Source organism: Muntiacus reevesi, chromosome 15 (assembly GCF_963930625.1).
Source record: "Muntiacus reevesi chromosome 15, mMunRee1.1, whole genome shotgun sequence".
Classification (NCBI taxonomy): Eukaryota; Metazoa; Chordata; class Mammalia; order Artiodactyla; family Cervidae; genus Muntiacus; species Muntiacus reevesi.
The window spans coordinates 31,689,118-31,711,504 of record NC_089263.1 but is presented as its reverse complement, the minus strand read 5'-3'; the positions used below and the strand labels follow the sequence as shown (position 1 = coordinate 31,711,504).

Below are 22,387 nucleotides of genomic sequence, written 5' to 3'. Positions count from 1 at the left end.
GGTGGGCGGAGCATGAGGGTCCGCCCACTGCGGCGCTCGCGCCTTGGCGGAAAGAGGGCCTCACGCAGCCACCGGCGGGCTACGGCGGCGCGCTAAGGACAAACTATTTCGGCGCCGCTTCCCCACGGTTCTCTTGTCCCTTGGACTGCAGCGGCCATTGTGGAGCAAGGAATAGAAGGAAGGGGAAGAGCCGTCAGTAGACAGTAGCGCGGTTCAGAACCGGCTCGGGAGACGACTCCTGCCCCTCAACATGCGAAAATAACAATACAAATTATAATTAAAAAGATACCTTCTTTGCTCTTTCCTTCCCAAGTTTGAGCCTAAAATGAGAGTGGGACAGAACAACTGCCTTCTTATAAAGGACCTTATTAGTATCTATTCTCATACCAGAAACCCGCAAGCATTCGGAGTCCAATCACTTGACTTTACAGAGAACAAATCGGCTCTGAAATTAGATTGCTTGCCTGCAATCGAGGCTCTTTTCACTGAATTCCCAGTTCCAGCACTCACCTGGACATTTCTGGTGACATACCCTTCTCCAATCCCTACAGGAGGGGGATTGTTTAAGTTACAAGATTTTTTTGAGGGGGGGGTGCTTCTGGTCTTAGGTGTGACACTTGGGGTCTTCCGTTTTCTCATGCAGGATCTTTTCTTGGCCGGGGAGAGGACGTTCTAGTGGCACTCCAGTCTCCAGAGTTCGTGGGTTCAGTAGTTGTGGCTGCTGGGGACTTAGTTGCTCTGTAACATGTGGTATCTTAGCTCCCCAACCAAGGATTGAACCCGCATCCTCTGCAAGGTGGATTCTTAACCACTGGGCCATCAGGGAAGTCCCCAGTGCCAAGACTTTTAACATCTGATTTGGCCTCATTAACTGCATTCTGACCTTAGGTTCCTCAGCAGTGGGACTACTTTCCCCAGGCCTGAATTAGGTAGCTGCCATGCAGTGTTAATGAGACAAGTCTCTTGTCTTGTTATCCCTCATTCTCTATCCCTGGAACTACTGAGGAAAGAAAAGATGGGGATTCAGGCTTTGCTTCCTGACTCCAGGCCCTGTCTCTAGGGTTTCAGCAGATAACCCTTTTCTGCTTCCTCTCTAGCAGTATGGCTTTAAGGGTGTGAACCTGGCTAGGAAAATGATTTTTTAAAAAGCTTTTTCAAAAGCACTGTCCTCATTTTCTCCCACCGAAATATTGAAAAGACACATGGGGAAGATATCACCTCTTTGATTTCAATTAATATTCATTAAATTGCCAAGCACTGGAAGCCCAGGAGACGGCAGGGCTCTCATGATTAAGAAAGCACTGGAAGGGACTTCCCTGGTGGTCCAATGGTTAAGAATCTGCTTGCCAATTCAGGGGACATGGGTTCGATCCCTCCTCTGGGAAGATCCCACATGCTGAGGAGCAACTATGCCCGTGGGCCACTACTGCTGGGACCCCAGTGCCTAGAGTCAGTGCTCTGCAACAAGAGAAGCCACTGCAATGAGAAGCTCAGGCACCACAAGGAAGAGTAACCCCCGTTTGCCTCAACTAGAGAAAGCTGGTGGGTGACAATGAAGACCCAGTGCAGGCAAAAATGCAAATAAATAAATATATTTTAAAAATAAAAAGGACTGGAAAAAGAATCTAGAAAGAAGTGGATATATGTATATGTGTGACTGATTCACTTTGCTGTGCAGTAGAACTTAACACAACATTGTAAATCAACTATACTCCAATTTAAAAAAAAAGAAAAGATAAAAGCTTGAGAAAGAAAGAAAGCAAGGAGTTGGGAGTTCCCTGGCACTCCAGTGGTTAAGATTCAGTGCTTTCACTGCTGTGGCCTGGGTTCTGTCCCTGGTCAGGGAATTTAGATCCCTCAAGCCTTGCTTGGCTAAACAAAAAGAAAAAGCGCTGGCTATATGGCACTTGAATCCCAATTCCAAATTGTAAGTTACTATACTTGTCTTTGCCTGCAGTACCTTCAATTGGCTACTGCAACATTCTGTGTTTTCATTGTTGTTTTCAAAAATAGTTATGATCATAATTAATTTTGTGCCACTATAAGCTACAAACGATTTATTATCCCATCTAAGCCTCATAACAGTGTTGTGAGGTGAGTAGTTACCCCTATTTTATGGATGAAGGAATAGACTCAAAGGACACTTGCCCAAGAATCACACAACTGATAAATATTAAGAATAGTGCTTAGATATGAGCCCAGGTTTGTCCGACTGCAGAAATTTTCTTTCCCCAATCCCTGTAAAGGTAGACTTTGCTGGCTTCTCAGCAAATTCTGAACCCCCTGCTACCTTGAGGGCAGTTCTAAGTCCTTATTACCTGTATTAGTTGTTGTTGTTTTGGTTGTGCTGGATCTTCATTGCTGTGTGTGGGCTTTCTCTCGTTGTGGTGAGCAGAGTCTATCCTGCGTCGTGGTGCACAGGTTTCTCATTGCGGTGAGTTCTCTTGTTGTGGAGCACAGGCTCTAGGGCACATGGGCTTCAGTAGTTGTGGCACCAGGGCTCAATGGGCTTTAGTTACCCAAAGTATGTGGAATCTTCCCAGACCAGGGATCGAGCTTTTGTCCCCTGCACTGGCAGGCGGATTCCCATCCACTGTACCACCAGGGAAGTCCCTGTATTATCTTTATTATTGCTGAATGATAATTAACCACAAACTAAGTTTAAAACAATACCCATTTATTATTTCTCATTTCTGTAGGTCAGTTATGCCTTCATAGCATAACTGATTTTTCTTCTCAGGGTCTTGCAAGACTGAAATCAAGATGTCAGCCAGGTCTGCGATCTCACTTGAAGCTCAGAGTCCTCTTCCAGGCTTGCTTAGGTTGTTGACAGAATTCAGTTCCTTGCAGTTGTAGGACTAAGTCCCCATTTTTTCCCTTGCTGTCAGCCGAGGATCACCCTCAGCTCCTAGAGGCCACCCTCAGGGCCTCACCACATGGATCCTCTATAGGTCACCTCACAGTACCACCATTTATTTCTTCAAACCAACAGGAAAGTATCTCTGACACTTCACCCTCCTTTAAAGGCCTCATCTGATTAGGCTTCAGGCACATCCAGCATAATCTCTCTTTTGATTAACTCAAAGTAAATGGATTAGTACTAATCTTGGAATGATATCCCATCACTTTCACAAATTCAGCCCTGTTTATACACAGCATGTACACTAGGGGACATGAGCCCTGGGGGCCATCTTTGAATTCAGCCTATTACTTCACTTCGGTCGGGAAGCCCCTGCTTATTCCCAAGTTCTTCTCCAGCTGTGCCCCTGCAGCCCATTCTGTCTACTTCCTCTGGGATGGGTTTAGACCAGACATCTTGGTTCCTGCCCAAGGCTGTCAGGGTCTTTTGACCCTATCATCTTTGGCCCCGAAACCCTTTGCTATCCCAATGGAGAAGCAGCAGCTGGACTTTGATACTTCAGGGATGTCATCATCACCAATTGATCAGCCTATCAGCTTCCTGCTACAGCAGTGTTCTTTCTGAAACAGTTGTGATGAGGCATTTCCTCTGATGTGTGCAGAGGGGAGGGATTGTTGAGGAGCTTGTATGGATGCAGACATTGTTGTATCATGTGACTTTCTAGTAAAGTGAAGTTCACCTGCAAGAAAAGTTCTTATCTTCTCTGGTGGGAATTAAGCATGCTTTGAGAAAAAAAAAATGAATCCTGTCATTTCAAGGCTGGAAATGGCCTTGTGGCCCTTAGTCTGACTGATCCTATGTTGCTTCCATTTCCAAATCCCCACTTGGGCACTTCTAGTGATGGGGATCCCAATACTAGCCTGCTTCGGAAAAGGAGATAAATATGAGAGGGCACCTGAGATAATGACATTCTTGCTACTGTTATATTACAGCTCTGCTGCAGGGCCTTAGGCAAGGTATTCCAATTTCCTGAACCACAGTTAATTCATCTACATAATGATAATAATGATGGAAACTACTAATTCATTATTGGGAAAATTAGATAACATAGTGCATGTAAAACACTAGGTCCTGCCTGGACATATCTCAATAAATAGAACTCAATAAATGGTGAGTGTTGCATTTTTCTGTTGTAAATTGTAGAAAGTTCTTTTCCCAGGGCATGGCAGGTTGTGAGACTAGGGACAAGGCATGGATCACCTGGGAATCAGGGAGAAAAGGTGGCAGGAGGAGGTAGCATTCAAAGGTGATCCTGCTGGGGGCCACCATCCAATACAAGTGCGTGCATGCATGCTCAGTCACTTCAGTAGTGTCCAACTCTTTGCAACCCCATGGACTGCAGCCTGCCAGGCTCCTCTATCCAAGGGATTCTCTGGAAAAGAACACTGGAGTGGATTGCCATGCTCTCCTCCAGAGGAATCCTCCCAATCCAGGGATGGAACCCATGTCTCTTATGTCTCTTGCATTGGCAGGTGGGTTCTTTCCACTAGTGCCACCTAGGAAGCCCATTGAATATAGGAAGGAGAGCTCTAATAGTACTTTTTCATAATAATTAATACTTATTATGTAATTTCCTAAGTTATTACTTTTATGATCATAACATCATTAAAGAATATAATTTTTGATTGAAATAGAATTCACAAAGCAGAAAATTCATCCTTTTAAAGTCTATAATTCAGTGTTCTTTTATTTACTATGTTGTATAAGCATTATCACTATCTAGTTCCAGAACGTTTTCATCATCCCTAAGAGAAACTCCATACCCAATGGCAGTCACTCCTCATTCCCTGAGCCCCACCAGCCCTAGGCAACTACTAATCTACTTTCTGTATTTGTGGATTTGCTTCACTAGAAATTTCACATAAAAATGAATGTCCTTTGGGGTCTGGTTTCTTTCACAGGGCTTCCCTGGTAGTTCAGCTGGTGAAGAATCTGCCTGCAATGCAGGAGACCCTGGTTCAACTCCTGGATTGGGAAGATCCACTGGAGAAGGAATAGGGTACCCACTCCAGTATTCTAGGGCTTCGCTGGTGGCTCAGACGGTAAAGAATCTGCCTGCAATGCGGGAGACCTGGATTTGATCTCTGGATTGAGAAGATGCCCTGAGACGGGAACAGCTACCCACTCCAGTATTCTTGCCTTGGACAAAGGCAAACATGGACAAAGGAGGCTGGAGGGCTACAGTCCATGGGGTCGCAAAGAGTCAGGCATGACTGAGCAACTGTCTCGAACTTAATACAATGTTTATAAGATTCATTCATGTTGTAATGAGTTCTTCATTTCTTTTTGTGGCAGAGTTATACTCCATCATATGGATATTCCACATTTTGTTTACCCATTCATCATTTAATGGACATTTGAGTTTTTTCCACTTTTTGGCTATTATGAACAAGGCTTCTGTGAACATCTGTGGGCATGTTTTCATGTGGACACATGTGTTCCATTATTTACATTATTATATCTAGCAATAATATATGGGTCATAAGGTAAGTCTATGTTTAACTTTTTGAGGAACTGCCAAGATGTTCCAAGGCAGCCTGCATCAACATTCCCATCAGCAATGTAGGCAGATTCCATGTTTTTTGCATCCTTATAATTTTTTTAAACAAAGAAAGCTGAGTTTTTGTAGTTGTCTGAAATGGACCCCACACCCTCAGTTTCCTGTCAGGAAACAGGGCCCAGGGCTGGGGTGCTTTGTGTTCTGAGGCCACTAGCTGCTCTCTTAAAGGTTTTTTCCTGTGATGAGAATTTAACTTTGGGTCTCTCTTAAGAGTGAGTGTGCCGCTCCTTCTAAAAATTATCTCACCGACTAGTCAACCTTGATTAACCATCAGAATCACTCAAGGATCTTATTGAAATACCCATTTCAAGGTCCTTTCTGGGAGATTCTGATCCTGTTGCTTAGTTCAACCCCAGCAATCCGTATTTTTTAAAAATTGTGGGATAATTAACATATAGCATGTAATCTACACATTTTTTTCAGTTGTAATGCATGGTCTATTTTATTTAGAAATCAATCAGTTTATACCAATTAATTTATAACAGCAATCTACATTTTTGGCAAGTGCCCTAGGTGATTCCAATGAGTAAAGATTGGGAAGACTGTTATTATCCCCACAGCAATCTGGCCCATTTTGCAGATGAGAGAGCTGAGGCTCAGAGAAGAATAACTTGCTCTAGATCAGAATCAGGCTCATTTCCTGCAAAGCCTATCATCTGTTCAGTTTGACACTGTTCAATATGATCTGTTCACATTTGCTAGCAGAACTCTGAAAAGAGCGTCTCACCATGCAAGACTAGACCTTAGCAAACACCCATATTCCTTTTCCCTATTCCCTCTGAAGGTGGTGAGAATATTGTATCAGTTTCTTATGGCTGCTTTCATAAAGTACCACAGGCTGGATGATTTAAAACAGCAGAAATTTATTCTCTCACAGTTCCGGAAGCTGGATGTCCAAAATCAGGATATCTGCAGGACCATGCTCTCTCTGATGACTCCAGGGAGGACTCTGTTCTGTACGTTTTTCTTAGCTTCTGTTGTTCACTGGCAATCTTTGGCATTCCTTGGCTTGCAGCTGCGTAACTCTAATCTTTGCCTCCATCTTCACATGCTGTTCTTCCCTCTATGTGTCAGTCTGTATCTTCTCCTCTTCCTATAAGGACATATTGGATTAAGGACTCTTCCTACTTCAGTATGACCTCATCTCACATATTAATTACACCTGCAAAGATCCTGTTTCCAAATAAGGTCACATTTACAGGTACCAGGGGTTAAGGCTTCAAAATACCTTTTGGAGGGACACAATTCAACTCATGACGTCTATGACAGTCAGGGGGAGTAAAAAACACCACTAGAATCCTCCAGTTAGGCATAAACATGGTGACCCTTAGCTTCTTCAAAAAGAAGATAGAACCCAAGGGTCCCTATGGGGGGGTTGGGGGAAGTTTTGGCCATTTTCTGGGGATGGATAGTTAAGGGCTTTGATGTGGTGTCAGAACAGTTCAGAAATCTCATTCAGCCAGTCCTTATTCACTCAATCAACAGCTCTCTGCGGGACTCCTGCATTCCAAGAGCTAGGTAGGGAGCAAGGCAGACAGACTCCATTTAATCACGGCTTCTGGTTTACTGGGGTGACTGACAACCAGAGGTTCACACTAATGAGGGCACAACTACAAACTAAGATAAGCTCTGACAGGAAGAAACCCGATGTCACCAAGGAGACCTTCCTGTGACTGTATTTCCTCCTTCCCTTTCTTCAATTACCCTTTTCCCTGGGAAACCTGTAGGTATTTCAACATCTTAGTGAAACAGAGGGGACTAGAGAGTCCCTAGTGGCCAGTATGGGCATAGCAATGATCCAAACTAGAACAAATCAAGTGGGGGCTGGGAGATGAAGGGAGCCAGTGGGGGAGATGCAGTGGCCAGGCGGGAGTAAGTCTCACCCAGGTCTTCCTTTAACTGTGCAGTGAACATGCTCTGGGAGATTCATGGCCAGTGGACAAGAACTTTAAAGCTTTTGCCAATTTGAAGCTGCGGACCCCTCTAACTCACCCCTCTTCCTTACCAAAATCCATCTATTGTTTGGTCCATCCTGTGATGCCAAGAAGCAGGCTAAGTTCTGGCCAAGCTAGGGTTAAGCCACAAAGAGCAACCCTCCTCTATCCTGGCTGTAATGGCAATGAAATCCTACCTAGCCTGGGTAGCTCTCAAATCTGTCTCCATCTCTGGCCCCACTACCAGGGCTCCATCTCCTACCTCCCTGCAGTATACCAAATGCAGTCAGGCCCCTTCCAATTCACCTTCCACCAACACTGGTGCCGGAAGGATCCTTCTCAAACATCAATCAGACCAGAGTGAGACTTCCTTGGCGGTCCAGTGGCTAAGACTTCCACTCCCAATCAGGGGGCCCAAGTTCCAGCCCTGGTCAGGCAACTAGATCCTACACACAACTAAAGATCTCACTCAAGTGTTGCAACTAAAGCCCAGTGCAGCCTAAATAAATGCTTTGTGCTGTGCTAAGTTGCTTCAGTCGTGTCTGACTCTGCAACCCCATGGACTATAGCCCATCAGATTCCTCTGTCTATGGGATTCTCCAGGCAAGAATACTGGAGTGGGTTGCTGTGCCCTCCTCCAGGGGACCTTCCCAACCCAGGGACCAAACCAGAGTCTCTTATGCCTCCTGCATTGGCAGGCAGGTTCTTTACCACTAGTGCCACCTGGGAAGCCAAATAAGTAAACAAATATTTTAAAAAATAACAATGGAATATAATGAAAAGAAAAAAGACCAATACCAAAAAGGACCAATGGAATATAATGAAAAAAAGATCATTGCCTTCCCCTCTTTCTCCAGGGAGGCTCCTTGTGACCTGGCTCCCAGTTCTCACTTGGTATTCCAGTCCCACCTGCCTTTGGCTGAGCTTTGTTCAGACACTTGTGGCTGCCTCAACACCAGATGCAGCATCACCTCTCGGCCTGGAATTCCTTGTCTAGTCCTGTCCAGCTGGCTAACTCCATCTGGTCACTGCCGAGCCAGCTCCCTCTGAGTGAATTAAGTGCCTCTTCTCAGAACTCCCTTTTCCCACTATTATCGCATTGTGCCATAACTTTCTTTTCCCTCTCCCCTAGACCAGGACATCCTTGCAGCAGAAACTGTATCTGATTATACTGTGATTCCCACCCGCCCCCCCCCCCGACTCCCCACCCAACCCTGTGCCCAGATTGGGACCTGGGCCAACAATAAAGTCCCTCATGGTCCAGCTGGTGGTTCACTGCCCATCTAACCACATGTTCTGGCCTTAGATTATTTGTGTTCCCAAATGGATTCTGATTGTGTGACCAGATAGTTTTGGGGGTGTGAGTCTTCACTGCTACCCTTAGCTGGAAGTGCCCCCCAAAGGAGGGTCCAGGAAGCTCTTGGATAGAGGTCCTACTGGAAAGATGGTGTCTCACGGTGGGGCGGGGCACTCCCCACTCCCTCCCATTCTGCCATGAGTCAGTTCTTGAAGTGAACTGTCTCTGAGGTGCTCCCCTGGCCACTTCCTGCCTTATTCCAGCACTTCTCAGGTTCCCACCTCAGCCTTGGAGTTGGGGGTGGATAGGGGTATCTGTCACCTCCTGGGTCAGCAGGGCCAGGGGATCCAGTAAAGCAGGGGTGGGGAGCTCATTCATGGATGCTGGGTTCCATTGGCACCCATGAGCACCTATCAAAATCCTGGGAACTGAAGCTGCTGGGATGGTGTAAAGATGCAGAGAAGACAGCCAGTTTCATAACCCACTTTCTAGAACAAGAGGTAGAAACTCAGTCTGCCATGTGAGCAGGGTAACACTCAAAAAGTAGGGAAACAACATGCCCCTCTCCTCTCCACATTACAGGGTGAGTTTCTAGGCTGGAAGGTGACTTACCTGACTCAAGACATCTTCAATGAGAGTCTCTGCTTGCATTGTCCTGGTGACCCGGCAATCAGGACTTTAGACACTAGTGATCTGGGAAAGTTGACCCTCTTCCAGAACCAAGAGCAGTCTTTCCTAAGACTCTACCATGCAGGACCTCTTCTGCGTTGCATCATTTAAATTCAGATGCGGACGCCCAGTGGCAGCCCAGGGCAACCTTGTTGTCAGGACAGTTTAAATTCTCTCCACACTTCCTGGGCTGCTCCTGAGAGAGTCAGGCACACACGCCCCAATCCCTTGGCTCTCCCCAGGGACTCATCAAGAACAAGACATTGGGGAGGGCGGCCAGTGCCAGAGTCTGTTTGACAGGGCCCACCTATCCAAAGCTCAAGCAGAGCTGGGGGGTGAGGGTGAACTCCCTGAAGAGCCCCTTCTATCAACTGCAGAAACCTACCTCTTGTTACCAGCAGAAGGATTTATTTCAGCTTTCTGCCTACAAAGTGACTTACATATTTCCCCATCTCCTCCTTTCCAAGGATGCTGTTAAGTTGCAAGGGGACAGGGTCTGCTTCTAAGATCTTGGAGCTATGTGCCCCTCCCCCTCATATTTGCTAGAGTGCTTCCAGTACACAGCACTCCTTCCACCCTCCCACCTGACTTGGAGTTGGGCAGAAAGGCTTATAAGGCTGTTATCTCTCAACAGACAGCTGTGCAGGGCCAGAGGCAGCAGCTTATCAGGGAGCTTGCAGTGATTCACAGCCCAAGTCCCAGCTTCTCTGCTGAATAGTAATTTCCAGCAGTGGATTTGTGCTCAGTCTCTCCTCCCCCTCTCCCAAGGGTGTGCTGTCCTTTCTCAGAGAGAGAGAGAGAGAGCAGTGAAGGGTAGATTCTATCCATGGGGCTGGGGGGCTCTGTGCCAGCCTTCTGGTAGGGCTGTTTATTGGCAGGAGGCTGCAGGCTTAGGGAGCCCAGTTTGGTCTGCCACCCTTGGCAGTGACCCCCAGGATATGTAAGTTCACTGATGCTCACCTTCCTCCCCCTTCCAGAAAAGCAGTATGCTGTTCCCTTTCCCTTAGTGGTAACACATAAGGTGACAAAGGTCCCTTCTGGCCACAAACCCTGAAGCTACTGGAGCTAGCCAGGGAGGGCTGAGAAAGAGGGATAACCAGGCGCTGGGTAATGTGCTCCCGGCACCATTTTGAAGCTGCCCAGGTTCTGTGCCTGACCCATTAGACCTCAAAAGCTAAGGATTCCAGGCTGGAGGGGACTGAGACACAAGGGGGCAGACCACAGCAGTCTCTACACAGGCAAGTGGTTAGGGAAAAACCCAGGGACAGAGCCATTTCTGTGTTTGTTTTATTGGAAGCAAGACTCCAGCTGTGGGGCTCAGGGGAGGTGGCATAGAGTTCTGTCCTGAGTCTCTCCCTCTGGGCCAGCATGGGGAAAGTGGGATGTTAAAAGAGCCTATGGAGACGCCCCTGCCACCATGATCTCAGGATGCTCCTTAATAGCAGGGAAAGGAAAACCAGAAACTGTCCTGGGGTGAGGGGCAGAATAGCCCTTTACCCCGCTACTCAAAAGCGCCCGCCCTCAAGCAGTGGTTTCCAACCCTTTGCCCTCTGCTGATAACGGTGGGGTGATTCCAAGAGCTTTCCTCAACTTCCACCTTCCTAGCCCACTTCAAGAATCCTATGTGAACCTTTTTTAAACCTTTGGGGTTAAAGGCTCAAGAGTCCCATTGCCCACCATTCCCTCCCTGAAGAAGGTCCCGGTATGGTTCAGAAAAGCTGAAGGTGGAGTGATGTGTCGTCAGGCAACACAGGTGGAGGAGCAACCCCACCACGAAGCTTCCCTGGGGTCCCCCTCTTGTCGCCTTGGGGTCTATGCCGCCACGTTGTAGGTTCCAGAGGACCAAGGCATGAAAGGCTAGAGATGCGTCTCAAGGTCGAAGCTCGGGGGTAAGATCCAGCCCGTCCAGGTGGCCCAGAGGCCGGAGTTCTCAGGCGGTCTGGTCCTCTTCAGCAGCACCAGGCTCGGGTTGTGACCGCTTCGCGGAGCCCTCCCCAGCAGCAGGTTCCCCTAGACTCCTCTTGGACGTCGGAGCAGTTGGCTGGGACGAGGGGCCGGGATGGGGGTTCGGCGGCTGGTAGCCGGGTTGGCGCGGATCCAGGGCATCCTTGGAAAGTAGGATGGCGAGGCTGGGCACGTTCTTAAGTACAGTGAGACTGGCGGCTGGCTCGCCAGGCTTCTGCCCCGGCGTGGGCTCCGGAGGGAGGCTCTGCCACAGCTCGCGCACGCTCTGGTAGCGCAGCCGCGTGACCTGATGCAGACCCGCCAGGCGGCGCTTGAGGATCTCGGCACACGTGACGGTTTTGGTGGTGGCTCGACCGCAGCCGCTGAAGACGATGGCGCGCGTGGCTGGCTGCGCCATGCTGGCAGTGGCGAAGGCCAGCAGGTTCCGGATCTTGCTGCCCTCTTTGACCCGCATATGCACGGCGCCCGGCGCCAGGTCGGCGAAGGGGCCTGAGCCCGGGCCGCCCTCCTCATCCCCGCTCCCCACCGGCGCCTCCTCGGAGCGCACCTTTCGGAAGTTCTCCATGCGCCGTCGTTGCGGGGACGCGGGCTTCGCCATCGGGCCGCCTCAGCCCCGGGGCTGCATGACGGTGGGTCGCGTCGGGCAAGGGCCGGCAGGGGTAAGGGCGCGTGAGCGGCGTGGACGCCGGCTGGCCGACTGGGACGGTGCGATCCTAGCCTTCCACTTCTCTCCACTGGGCGCTGCTCTTCTCGGCGATCTCGGCGCCCTGTGCTCCGCGCCTTTAGCTGAGGCCCCGCCTCAGAGCCTGGGAGCCCCGCCCCTGCCGCCGGGCCCCGCCCCTTACCCAGCCCCGCCGGCCCGCGCCCCAGCCTCAGAAGCCTTTCGCAGGCATCCACCCTGGTCCTCGGATACCCCGGCTTGGGAGTTGCGCGCACCGCGGGGTGCCATGGCAGTGCCAGGGGTGACCTTCCAGCTGAAGTTTCCCTATAATCACCATCAGCCCTCCCTGAGCCAACCTTCATAAACCTGCAACCTAAATAAAAACCGTTTGCTGGGCAAACGCCGCTTCAAGCCGGGTTCCCGAGCCCTTCGCGATTCAACTGAAGGCCACCCACCCCTTTCCCACTCCCAAAGAGAGATTTCAAAGCGGTCTTCTGGGGACTGGGACCTCTTTCTCCCACTCCTAGAGGAACGACACCCCCACCCCCACCCCGTCCCTTCGCTCCCGAGCCGCTCTTCTCGCCTGAAGGACAGCCTGTGCGCTGTCAGCAGAGTGTGGTAGGCGCTGGCTCCGTCTCCGCTCCGCGCCTGCCCTCGACGACTATGTCTCGGCGTGGTCCTCGCAGGGCAGCCGGAGAACTGAGGTTTCAGCCTCGCCGCGCCTGACCAGAGCTGAAGGCTCCCAGACACCCCCGCACACCCGCTGGGGTGTACGAACTGCGGCTCTGGGCCAGGCTGTCCCCTGGGATGAATGGGACGAGAACAATGAGACCTTCTTCTCAAGAAGAGTTAAGCTCCCTTCATCCATGCCTGAAAGTCGAGTATTACAGCTGCATGCCTTAGAGTAAGCCAGACATCGTCCTCTGCTCACGTGGATCCCCCTTCTTCTCAGGTGGAATTTGTTGTTAGTCAACCGGGCCCCCTGGGACCCAGTGGGGTCCTTTTTCAGAAAAGAGACTGGGTAAAGCAGGTTTTGCAGAAGGGAGTTAGCTGGGAAACGGAAATCTCGGGGACATTATGGAGTTACTGGGTGCCCCTCCCCGGGAACTCCGCAAAACCAAGGGAATGACCCGGGATGTCCTTCCAGGAGAGATGAACAGTGAAGGGAGAGATGAGATTGGGCTTTAAAGGATTGCTGATGAGAGAAAGCGGGTTTGTGAAGGAGCTGTACTTGAACTGCCCTAGGGCCTCGTCCTTCATCCTTTCACCCCTCGCGCACACACAGAACTGAAGGTGGGCCAGACCTGATCCGGGTGGGGGTGACTACGACGGGGCGTGGCGGGGTGCAGCCCTGATAGCTGCGGCGGACGGGAAACCCTTGAAGTGCTGGGGTCATCCCAGTGCCCGGGCGAGCTGGTGCCCAGTCTTGAGACGGGGCTGCTAGGATCCTCCTCCTCTCCTCCAGGCTGCTTTCGCCTCCTCAGTATCTCGTATCTCCTATCGCTCGGCCCTGCTGTTTGGAACCCAAGACTGACTCCAATACGGCCCTTTGGGAGTGACTGGAGAGCAGGTGGACCTTCGAGCCCCATTACATGAATGACCATCCCCTTCTCGGACCTCCTGCTCGCACGCTGGGGAGAGAGGCTCTGGAGGGCACTTTTGGCTCGGAACCTGTTTCTGGCCCGTCGCAGCTCCCGCTGCCCCCCACGAGGAACAGCCGTAGGAGTCGGAGGGCAGCATTCTGGTGCAGACACAAGAGTTCGCAGCGCTTGGCGAGGCTCAGGGATACTCAGGTTCTGTAAAACGGGGGCAGTTGTGGGCCTTAATGGGCATCAGTTTCTTTAAGCCTGAGAAAAAGTACCCAAACCGCTGGAATCTAAGTCCGAACAGGTTGGTTATGGAAGAAGAGAGCTCTCCATCAACGGGGCTATGTAAGCCTAGGCTGAACGTTCCTTTGGAGGGGATTAATCAGGGGTCTGCAGTTTGGAGGAAGGGGCCTGGGAGCTCCGCGTTTACGCCTCTTGAAGATGAGGCACTTCTGCATTCGCCCGGGTTGGCCCTGGAGAGCCTCGCACCGCCATCCCCCTCCACTGCCGCCAGCTGGAGAAGATTCGGTTCACTTCGCTCCCCAGTCGGTGAAGGGAGGCCGCGGAAAAGGCCCGCGTCCCCTCCCGTCGCTCCCCTCCCCTTCTCCAGCTCCCTCTGCAGCACTTAAAATGTAAATGTACATCATGATTAGCCGCCGGGTCGCTAATTACCGCTGAAGCCATTCATTACCCTGTCAGCGCGCGTCGCAGCCCGCCGGCTGTGCGCTCCTGCCGGGCGGCGGAGTGGCAGGGCTTAGCGGGGAACGAGGACGGGGAGGGGAGCGGAAAGATTTAAAGCGGGGCGGGGAGGCGGGGGCACTGTAAATGAGGGTAGCGAGGTTGGCAGAGGGCAACCGAGGGCGGGAGAAGGGACTGTGCGCTGGATGGCCAAGCGCGGGGGTGGGGCAGGGAGAGGGAGAAATGCATTAGTCAGTTAGCAAGAGAGACGGCGGAGGAGCAAGGATAGCGGAGGAGGGGCGCGCTGTGAGAGAGGAAACCGGGGTGAGAAGCGAGGCCCAGGAAGGACACGCCGGGGGAGGCAGGGAGGAACGGGGGAGGGGTACAGGGGGACCCGGCAGACGCAGCTGGGAGGAGAGCAGAGGGCTTCAACTCTTGGGAAGGTGCCTAAGTTGAGCATCTGTGGCGCACACTCCACGACAGAAACGTGGAGAGTCAAGACTTTCTGTTAAAAAAGCCTTACAGTAGGACCACAGTTTTTTGTTTTTGTTTTTTCTAAGTGTGTGCATGTTTATAGATGTAAATGCATTTTAAAATTATTTTTATTTTTTTGTAGTGTGTGCTGTTTTCTACCTAGTACACACACTCTGAAGCCTCAATTTGTGCCTTCAGAATACAAAGTTTAAGCCTGGAGGTTTGGAACAGACTGTGTAATGACGTCCTGACCTTGAAGTCTGAGCTTCATTAGCTTCTTTTTGCCTCTGTGTGACCTTGGGCCATTAGCCCCTGTGCCTTGGTTTTCTCAGCTGTAAAATGGGACTAATACAGGAACCTGCCTCATAAAACACTTGTGAGACACCTCGCAGTCTTAGAACCTTGGCTGGTAAGTTCTCAGGAAATGTTGGCTGATGTTATTTTTCACATATTATTTGTGATTAAAATAAAATTTAAAAATTAATAAAGGGAGAGGGGAGGAAGAAAGGGAAAGAAATGGGCAAAGCCTTGGAAATAGCGGTTTTCCTAATATGTAGAGGATTAGTGAGTGGCAAAGTAGACTCTTTTCATCCTCCAAGGAGTTGGAGGGGTGACCAGGCTGGAGCCCAAGCCTTGCCAGTGCAGCTCCAGTCCCTCATCTGCAAGGGGATCTTTGTAGCAGTGCATCTGCCTCTCGTGTACAAGTTACTTCTTACCCCAATAGTGGGAGGAAGAAAACCCCTGGTGCAGGGCAGATCTCTTCCTCCTCTGTCTCCAGTGGCAGAAAGAGGATGAGGGGCCCCTAAAACCCTTGGTCCTAGTCCCAATCTGTTCAGGCAGGGGTTTGGGAGTCAGGAACTAGAAAATTAGAGCCAGAGGGAGGTCGTATTTTTCAGGCACCCACCAAGTGCCCAGCATTGGGCCAGGCACTCTCACATCTATTCCCTGACTTAATCTTTAAAATCTTCCTTTTTATCATTGTTTGACAGATATGGAAACTGAGGCACAGAGAGATTAAGTAACCAGCCCAATACATTTAATACCACAGATTGAAAGCAGCAGCCACAGGGATTTCAACACAGGTGTTCTGTCTCACCTGTGTGCTGTGAGCATTAGTCCCTCAGTCTTGTCTAACTCCTTGTGACCCCATGGACTGTAGTCCGCCACATTTCTCTGTCCTTGGGATTCTCCAGGCAAGAATACTGGAGTGGGTAGCCATTGCCTTCTCCAGAGGATCTTCCCACCCAGGGATCAAACCCACGTTTCCTGCATTGCAGGCAGATTCTTTATCGTTTGAGCCACCTTCACCTGAGTATGAGAGAAAAGGAAACTTCGCAATGATTTGAGCTCTCCAGTAAAGGTTTGAGTTGGTTTTGGGGGATAGAGGCAATTCCTACAATGCGGAAGAGGTACTGGTTATCTATTGCTGCATAAAAAAAATCACCCCAAAACTCATTAACTTAAAAACATTCATTTTCTTACCCAGTTTCTGAGGGTTAGAAATCCAAAAGCAGTTTATAGGGGTGGTTCTAGCTCAGTGCCTCTTATGGGTCCGGAGCATCTGCTCTCAAGCTTATTCACATTTTGGTCAGAGGACCCAGGTTTCAGTTTCTTATGCTCCATAGATCTCCTCATGAGAAGCAGCTGGCTTCTCCTGAAGCTGAGGAGGGGAGGGGAAGGGAAGATGGGTCAGGGGGAGGGAGCGGGGAGAGAAACGAGAGAGCGGACAAGCAGGAAGCCACCATGCCTTTTATGGCTCCACCTCCTCAGAAGGGGAATTTGGTTCCATTTCTTGAAGGGAGTAGTATCAAAGAGAGCGGACAAGCAGGAAGCCACCATGCCTTTTATGGCTCCATCTCCTCAGAAGGGGAATTTGGTTCCATTTCTTGAAGGGAGTAGTATCAAAGAATGTGTAGGCATTTCAAAACCACAGCGGAAGGGGCATGTTTGGGAGGCAAATTCAAGAGAAGGAATCAGGACTCAATATGTTGAAGATATATGTTGAAAGACTTTGGATCAAGAGAGCTGGATTTATTTGTTTGTTGTTAAGTTGATGCATCATCCTAAAAGATGATGCTGTGAAAGTGCTGCACTCAATATGCTAGCAAATCTGGAAATCTCAGCAGTGGCCACAGGACTGGAAAAGACCAGTTTTCATTCCAGTCCCAAAGAAAGGCAATGCTAAAGAATGCACTCATCTCACATGCTAGCAAAGTAATGCTCAAAATTCTCCAAGCCAGTCTTCAACAGTACATGAACCGAGAACTTCCAGATGTTCAAGCTGGATTTAGAAAAGGCAGAGGAACCAGAGATCAAATTGTCAACATCTGCTGTATCATAGAAAAAGCAGGAGAGTTCCATAAAAACTTCTTCTGCTTCATTGGCTACACCAAAGCCTTTGACTGTGTGGATCACAACAAACTGTGGAAAATTCTTCAAGAGGTGGGAATACCAGAATACCTGTCCTGCCTCAGGGAAATCTGTATGCAGGTCAAGAAGCAACAGTTAGAACCAGACATGTAACAACGGACTGGTTCCAAACTGGGAAAGGAGTACGTCAAGGTTATATACTGTCACCCTGCTTATTTAACTTATATGCAGAGTACATCATGAGAAATGCCAGGCTGGATGAAGCACAAGCTGGAATCAAGATTGCTGGGAGAAATATCAATAACCTCAGATCAATAACTACCCTTATGGCAGAAAGCGAAGAAGAACCTTTTGATGAAAGTGAAAGAGGAGAGTGAAAAAGTTGGCTTAAAACTCAACATTCAGAAAACTAAGATCATGGCATCTGGTCCCATCACTTCATGGCAAATAGATGGGGAAACAGACCATCTGTAAATTTTTTTTTCTTGGGTTCTAAAATCACTGCAGATGGTGACTGCAGCCATGAAATTAAAAGACACTTGCTCCTTGGAAGAAAAGATATGACCAACCTAGACAGCATATTAAAAAGCAAAGACATTACTTTGCCAACAAAGGTCCATCTAGTCAAAGCTATGGTTTTTCCAGCAGTCATGTATGGATGTGAGTTGGACTATAAAGAAAGCTGAGCGCCAAAGAATTGATGCTTTTGAACTGTGGTGTTGGAGAAGACTCTTGAGAGTTCCTTGGACTGCAAGGAGATCCAATCAGGCCTTCCTAAAGGAAATCAGTCCTGAATTATTCATTGGAAGGACTGATGCTGAAGCTGAAACTCCAATACTTTGGCCACCTGATGTGAATAACTGACTCATTGGAAAAGACCCTGATGCTGGGAAAGTTTGAAGGCAGAAGGAGAAGGGGACAACAGAGGATGAGATGGTTGGATGGCATCACTGACTTGATGGACATGAGTTTGAACAAGCTCTGGGAGTTGGTGATGGACAGAGAAGCCTGGTGTGCTGCAGTCCATGGGGTTGCAAAGAGTCGGACATGACTGAACAACTGAACTGAACTGAAATGGATGCAAGAGGAGCAACTGTTCTAAGACTGTTTTCAAGGCTTTGGTCATGGATATAAGAGCAGTCACCACTTTACAGGGCTCTCCTGGAGGCTGAGTAAGATTATGGCTGTCAGAGCTCTTTGTAAATGTAACACTGCTAGGCAATGATGCCTGGAGGTGAATATAACCTGGGAAAGAGCTCTGCTATATCAGTCCCTGCCCAGGCCAGGTGCCCTTCCCTTAGACTGGGGCCTGGGGCAATGCTCTGATTCTAGCTCCTCATCTCTCTTTCCACCCAAGTCCAGCCTCCTTACCATGTGTCACCTTCGTCATTGCTTTTTCCCTTGGGTCAGCCAGGATAGGTTCCAGGCGTCCCAATACTGAGTCCGCCTGCAGCCCACTCCTGCTGTGTTGGCTCTGATCCCATGGATAGGAAATAAAGGGTTTGCCTTGCAGATCCAGTGAGGGATTCCCTTGGGGACAAGAGTCATTAATCTTGCATGCAATTCAATTGTTTTTCTAGTCAACAGGCCAAGTCACCTTAGTCCTGGGAGGGAGAGGCGAAAGGGGATATGTGGGACTTAGAATTATTAAAACCACTGGAGTTCCTTCTTTCTCTCTCCAGGAGTGGGTGCTACCACTAGTCAGTCCTCCGTCTTTGTTCCAGATACCATCTTTGTTCCAGATACCGTATAGTAAAAAAACCACCTACCTACCTGTCAAAGTTAGGTTCCCAGGCATTCTTGTCCCCAGAAGTCTTCCCAAGAGCCTGCTGGCATGCCTGAAACCCCCCATTATTGCTTCCACTTTTAGATCAGTTTTGCCTTCTGAAAATAAGGTTATACTCGTAATTCCAAAGTGGGGATTGGTAAAAAAAAAAATAAGAGGATATTTGAGAACCTTGGCATAGGAGGAAGATATAGAGCTGATAAGGTTTGGGAATAGTTATCAATTATAGCTGATATTTACTTAGCCACTTACTAGGGGCCAGACACATGTATTAACTCATTTCATACAACAGTGAAGCCACTTCCCATTTATAAGTGAGGTAGAGCCAGGTCAATAGTCAGTCTGGCTCCAGAGTCTGTTTTTTTTTTTTTTTTAATAATTTAATTAATTAATTTTGGTTGTGCTGGGTCTTCACTGCAGCACGGGCTTTTCTCTAGTTGTGGTGAGTGAGGACTCCTCTCTAGAGGCAGTGTGAGGGCTTCTGGTTATGGTGCTCTTGTTTCAGAGCACAGGCTCTAGGGCGTGTAGTCTTCAGTAGTTGCGTCAGGTGGGCCGAGTAGTTGCAGTTCCCGGGCTCCAGAGCACAGACCCAATAGTTGTGACACATGGTCTTAGATAGATTCTCCACAGCATGTGGGATCTTCCTGGATCAGGGATCAAACCTGTGTCTCCTGCATCGCCAGGTGGTTTCTTTACTACTGAGCCACCAGGAAAGCCCCCTGAGTGTGTTCTTAATCATGGCACTAGACCATCTACAGGAGGAAGAGGAAGCAGGATGGAAAGCTATCAGTTCTAGGCCTCCACAGGTACCCACAATGAAGGTTCTGAAACTCCAGGGTAGGATTCTGCTCTGGCAGGTGTTTGCCTGGGTGAGGGGTGAGGGTAGGGGCACCAGGGCCACTCTTCCTCCTCCCACTCAGACCTGGGGCACAGCTAGGGTGCTTGGTTTAGGCCATCCCAGAATTTTAACTATCCTTCAGGGATGCACTGAGTTTCTCTATAGCTTACAAAATGCTTTTCTATCTAATAGCCAGAAGCAGCTAGTGGAGTGGTTAAGAGCATGGACTCTGCAGCCCAACTGCCTGGGTTTGAATCTCAGCTCTGTGACTTGTGAGCTGTGCCCTTGGTCGAGCTATGGGAATCTTTTTGTGCCTCAGTTTCCTCTACTGTAAAATGGAATCTGTGAGGATGGTAACAGGACTTCTCGGAATTGTCTCATCTTATCTCCCCCATTACTTCCATGGGATCATCTCTCGCTTTGCAGATACAGGTTAACTCTCTTGCCCAGAGACTCAGCTACTGAGCATTGAGGCAAGGCAAACCTGGAGGGTGGGGTTAAAAAAAGAGAGAGAGAGAGAGAGGAAGGGCAGGATCAGCCCTCATGGGGCAGCCAGAGCTGCTGGGCCCAGCTGTTTGTTGACAAGCAGGAATGCAGAGCCAGTGGTTTTGTTTTGCTTGTGTGTGATTGAACATTTTCTGCTTCATTTCAATGAGGAGTGGCTGTATCAGCTTTTCTGAATGTTGCATACATAGATCCCTTCCTCCATCACATCCTGTCAGAGTCAGGCTTATAATAAACAGTGTAATTTTATTGCTGTAGAGGCCCCTAGGATTGGAACACTGGGGAGAAGCCAGAAAATAGTTTCTTCTTCCCTGGGCTCTCTTCCTGGCAATTGTTCCTTCGCTACCTCCCCATGGTGGAGAGAGTAGAAATAGCTGTTTTTCATATAATGCCCCTGTCCCCCCACAACCCCCAGCCTACTGGTCCAGAACAGAGCCCCAAATCAAGCTGGGTGAGTTGCCATTCATCCCAGTGCAAGAAACTGCTTGGTCAAATCCCATTTATGTCCACGAGGGTCTCCTGTCACCACTAGGTAATTAATTGTCTTCCTTTTCCTTGAGCAAAAGATGCAATGAGCCAAGTGTGCTTGCCCTCTATTGTTCTGAAGTAAATCACAGGGCGCCCTGTGCATACTGTCCCAGAAGAGAAATTTTACATATTTCAACAAGGGTTAAGAGTATATTTTGTTTGCTGAATTCCTGGGAGAACTGTCTCTCTGCCCAGAAATCATGCATACTTGCTGATTAATGACCTGACCAGTGTACCTACTCGGGGAAAGATAATAGTTGTGATTGGGTGTCACTAGCTCCCGTCATTCTGCCTCCAGGGAAGCCATGGTAACAGGCAGAGCTCCTCTCCTTCCTAAAGCAGTTGTCCTGTTGTACACACAGATCTTCACTCTGAAATATGGGCACCACTTTCACATTCTGCCTTAAAGTTCAAGTGAGCAACTCAGGTCCAGTGTTTTCCAAAAACAGTCCCCAAATTTCATATTTTTGTATGATAGTAGGTATTTATTTATTTTCAATTTTTAAAAATTCTCTGGCTGTGCCGTGTGGCATGTGGTCTCTTAGTTCCCCGACGAGGGATTGAATGCGTGTCTCCTGTTTTGGAGGTGCAGAGTCTTAAGAACTGGACCACCAGGGAAGGCCAGTTTAGGTTTTTAAATGTTGCCAAATGTTTCAGTTAACAGTTCAGTTCAGTTACTCAGTCCTGTCAGACTCTTTGCAACCCCAGGGACTGCAGGCAGCACGCCAGGCTTCCCTGTCTATCACCAACTCCCAGAGCTTGCTCAAACTCATGTCCATCAAGTCAGTGATGCCATCCAACCATCTCATCCTCTGTTGTCCCCTTCTCCTTCTGCCTTCAAACTTTCCCAGCATCAGGGTCTTTTCCAGTGAGTCAGTTCTTCACATCAGATGGCCAAAGTATTGGAGTTTCAGCTTCAGCATCAGTCCTTCCAATGAATATTCAGAACTGATTTCCTTTAGGATGGACTGATTGGATCTCCTTGTAGTCCAAGGGACTCCCAAGAGTCTTCTCCAACACTGCAGTTCAAAATCATCAGTTCTTAAAAAAAAAAAAATCATCAGTTCTTCAGTGCTCAGCTTTCTTTATTGTCCAACTCTCACATCCATACATGACTGCTGGAAAAACCATAGCTTTGACTAGACGGACCTTTGTTGGCAAAGCAATGTCTCTGCTTTTTAATATGCTGTCTAGGTTGGTCATACCTTTTCTTCCAAGGAGCAAGTGTCTTTTAATTTCATGGCTGCAGTCACCATCTGTGGTGATTTTGAAGCCTAAGAAAATAATGTCTATCACTGTTTCCATTGCTTCCCCATCTATTTGCCATGAAGTGATGGGACCAGATGCCATGATCTTAGTTTTCTGAATGTTGAGTTTTAAGCCAACTTTTTCACTCTCCTCTTTTATTTTCATCAAGAGGCTCTTTAGTTCTTCTTCACTTTCTGACATAAGGGTGGTGTCCTCTGAATATCTGAGGTTATTGATATTTCTCCCAGCAATCTTGATTCCAGCTTGTGTTTCATCCAGCCTGGCATTTCTCATGATGTACTCTGCATATAAGTTAAATAAGCAGGGTGACAGTATACAGCCTTGACGTACTCCTTTTCCTATTTGGAA

The 22,387-nt window shown here is 48.7% G+C and overlaps 1 protein-coding gene across 1 annotated transcript; it reads right to left on the bottom strand.

Moving 5' to 3' along the window:
• Nucleotides 1–11,310: 11,310 nt before the first annotated feature.
• RPP25 (ribonuclease P and MRP subunit p25) lies at nt 11,311–12,062 on the bottom strand. The gene has a single exon (XM_065906999.1). The coding sequence runs from the start codon at nt 11,941–11,943 to the stop codon at nt 11,311–11,313; it is 633 nt and encodes a 210-aa protein (XP_065763071.1). The 5' UTR covers nt 11,944–12,062.
• Between the last annotated feature and the right edge of the window lie 10,325 nt (nt 12,063–22,387).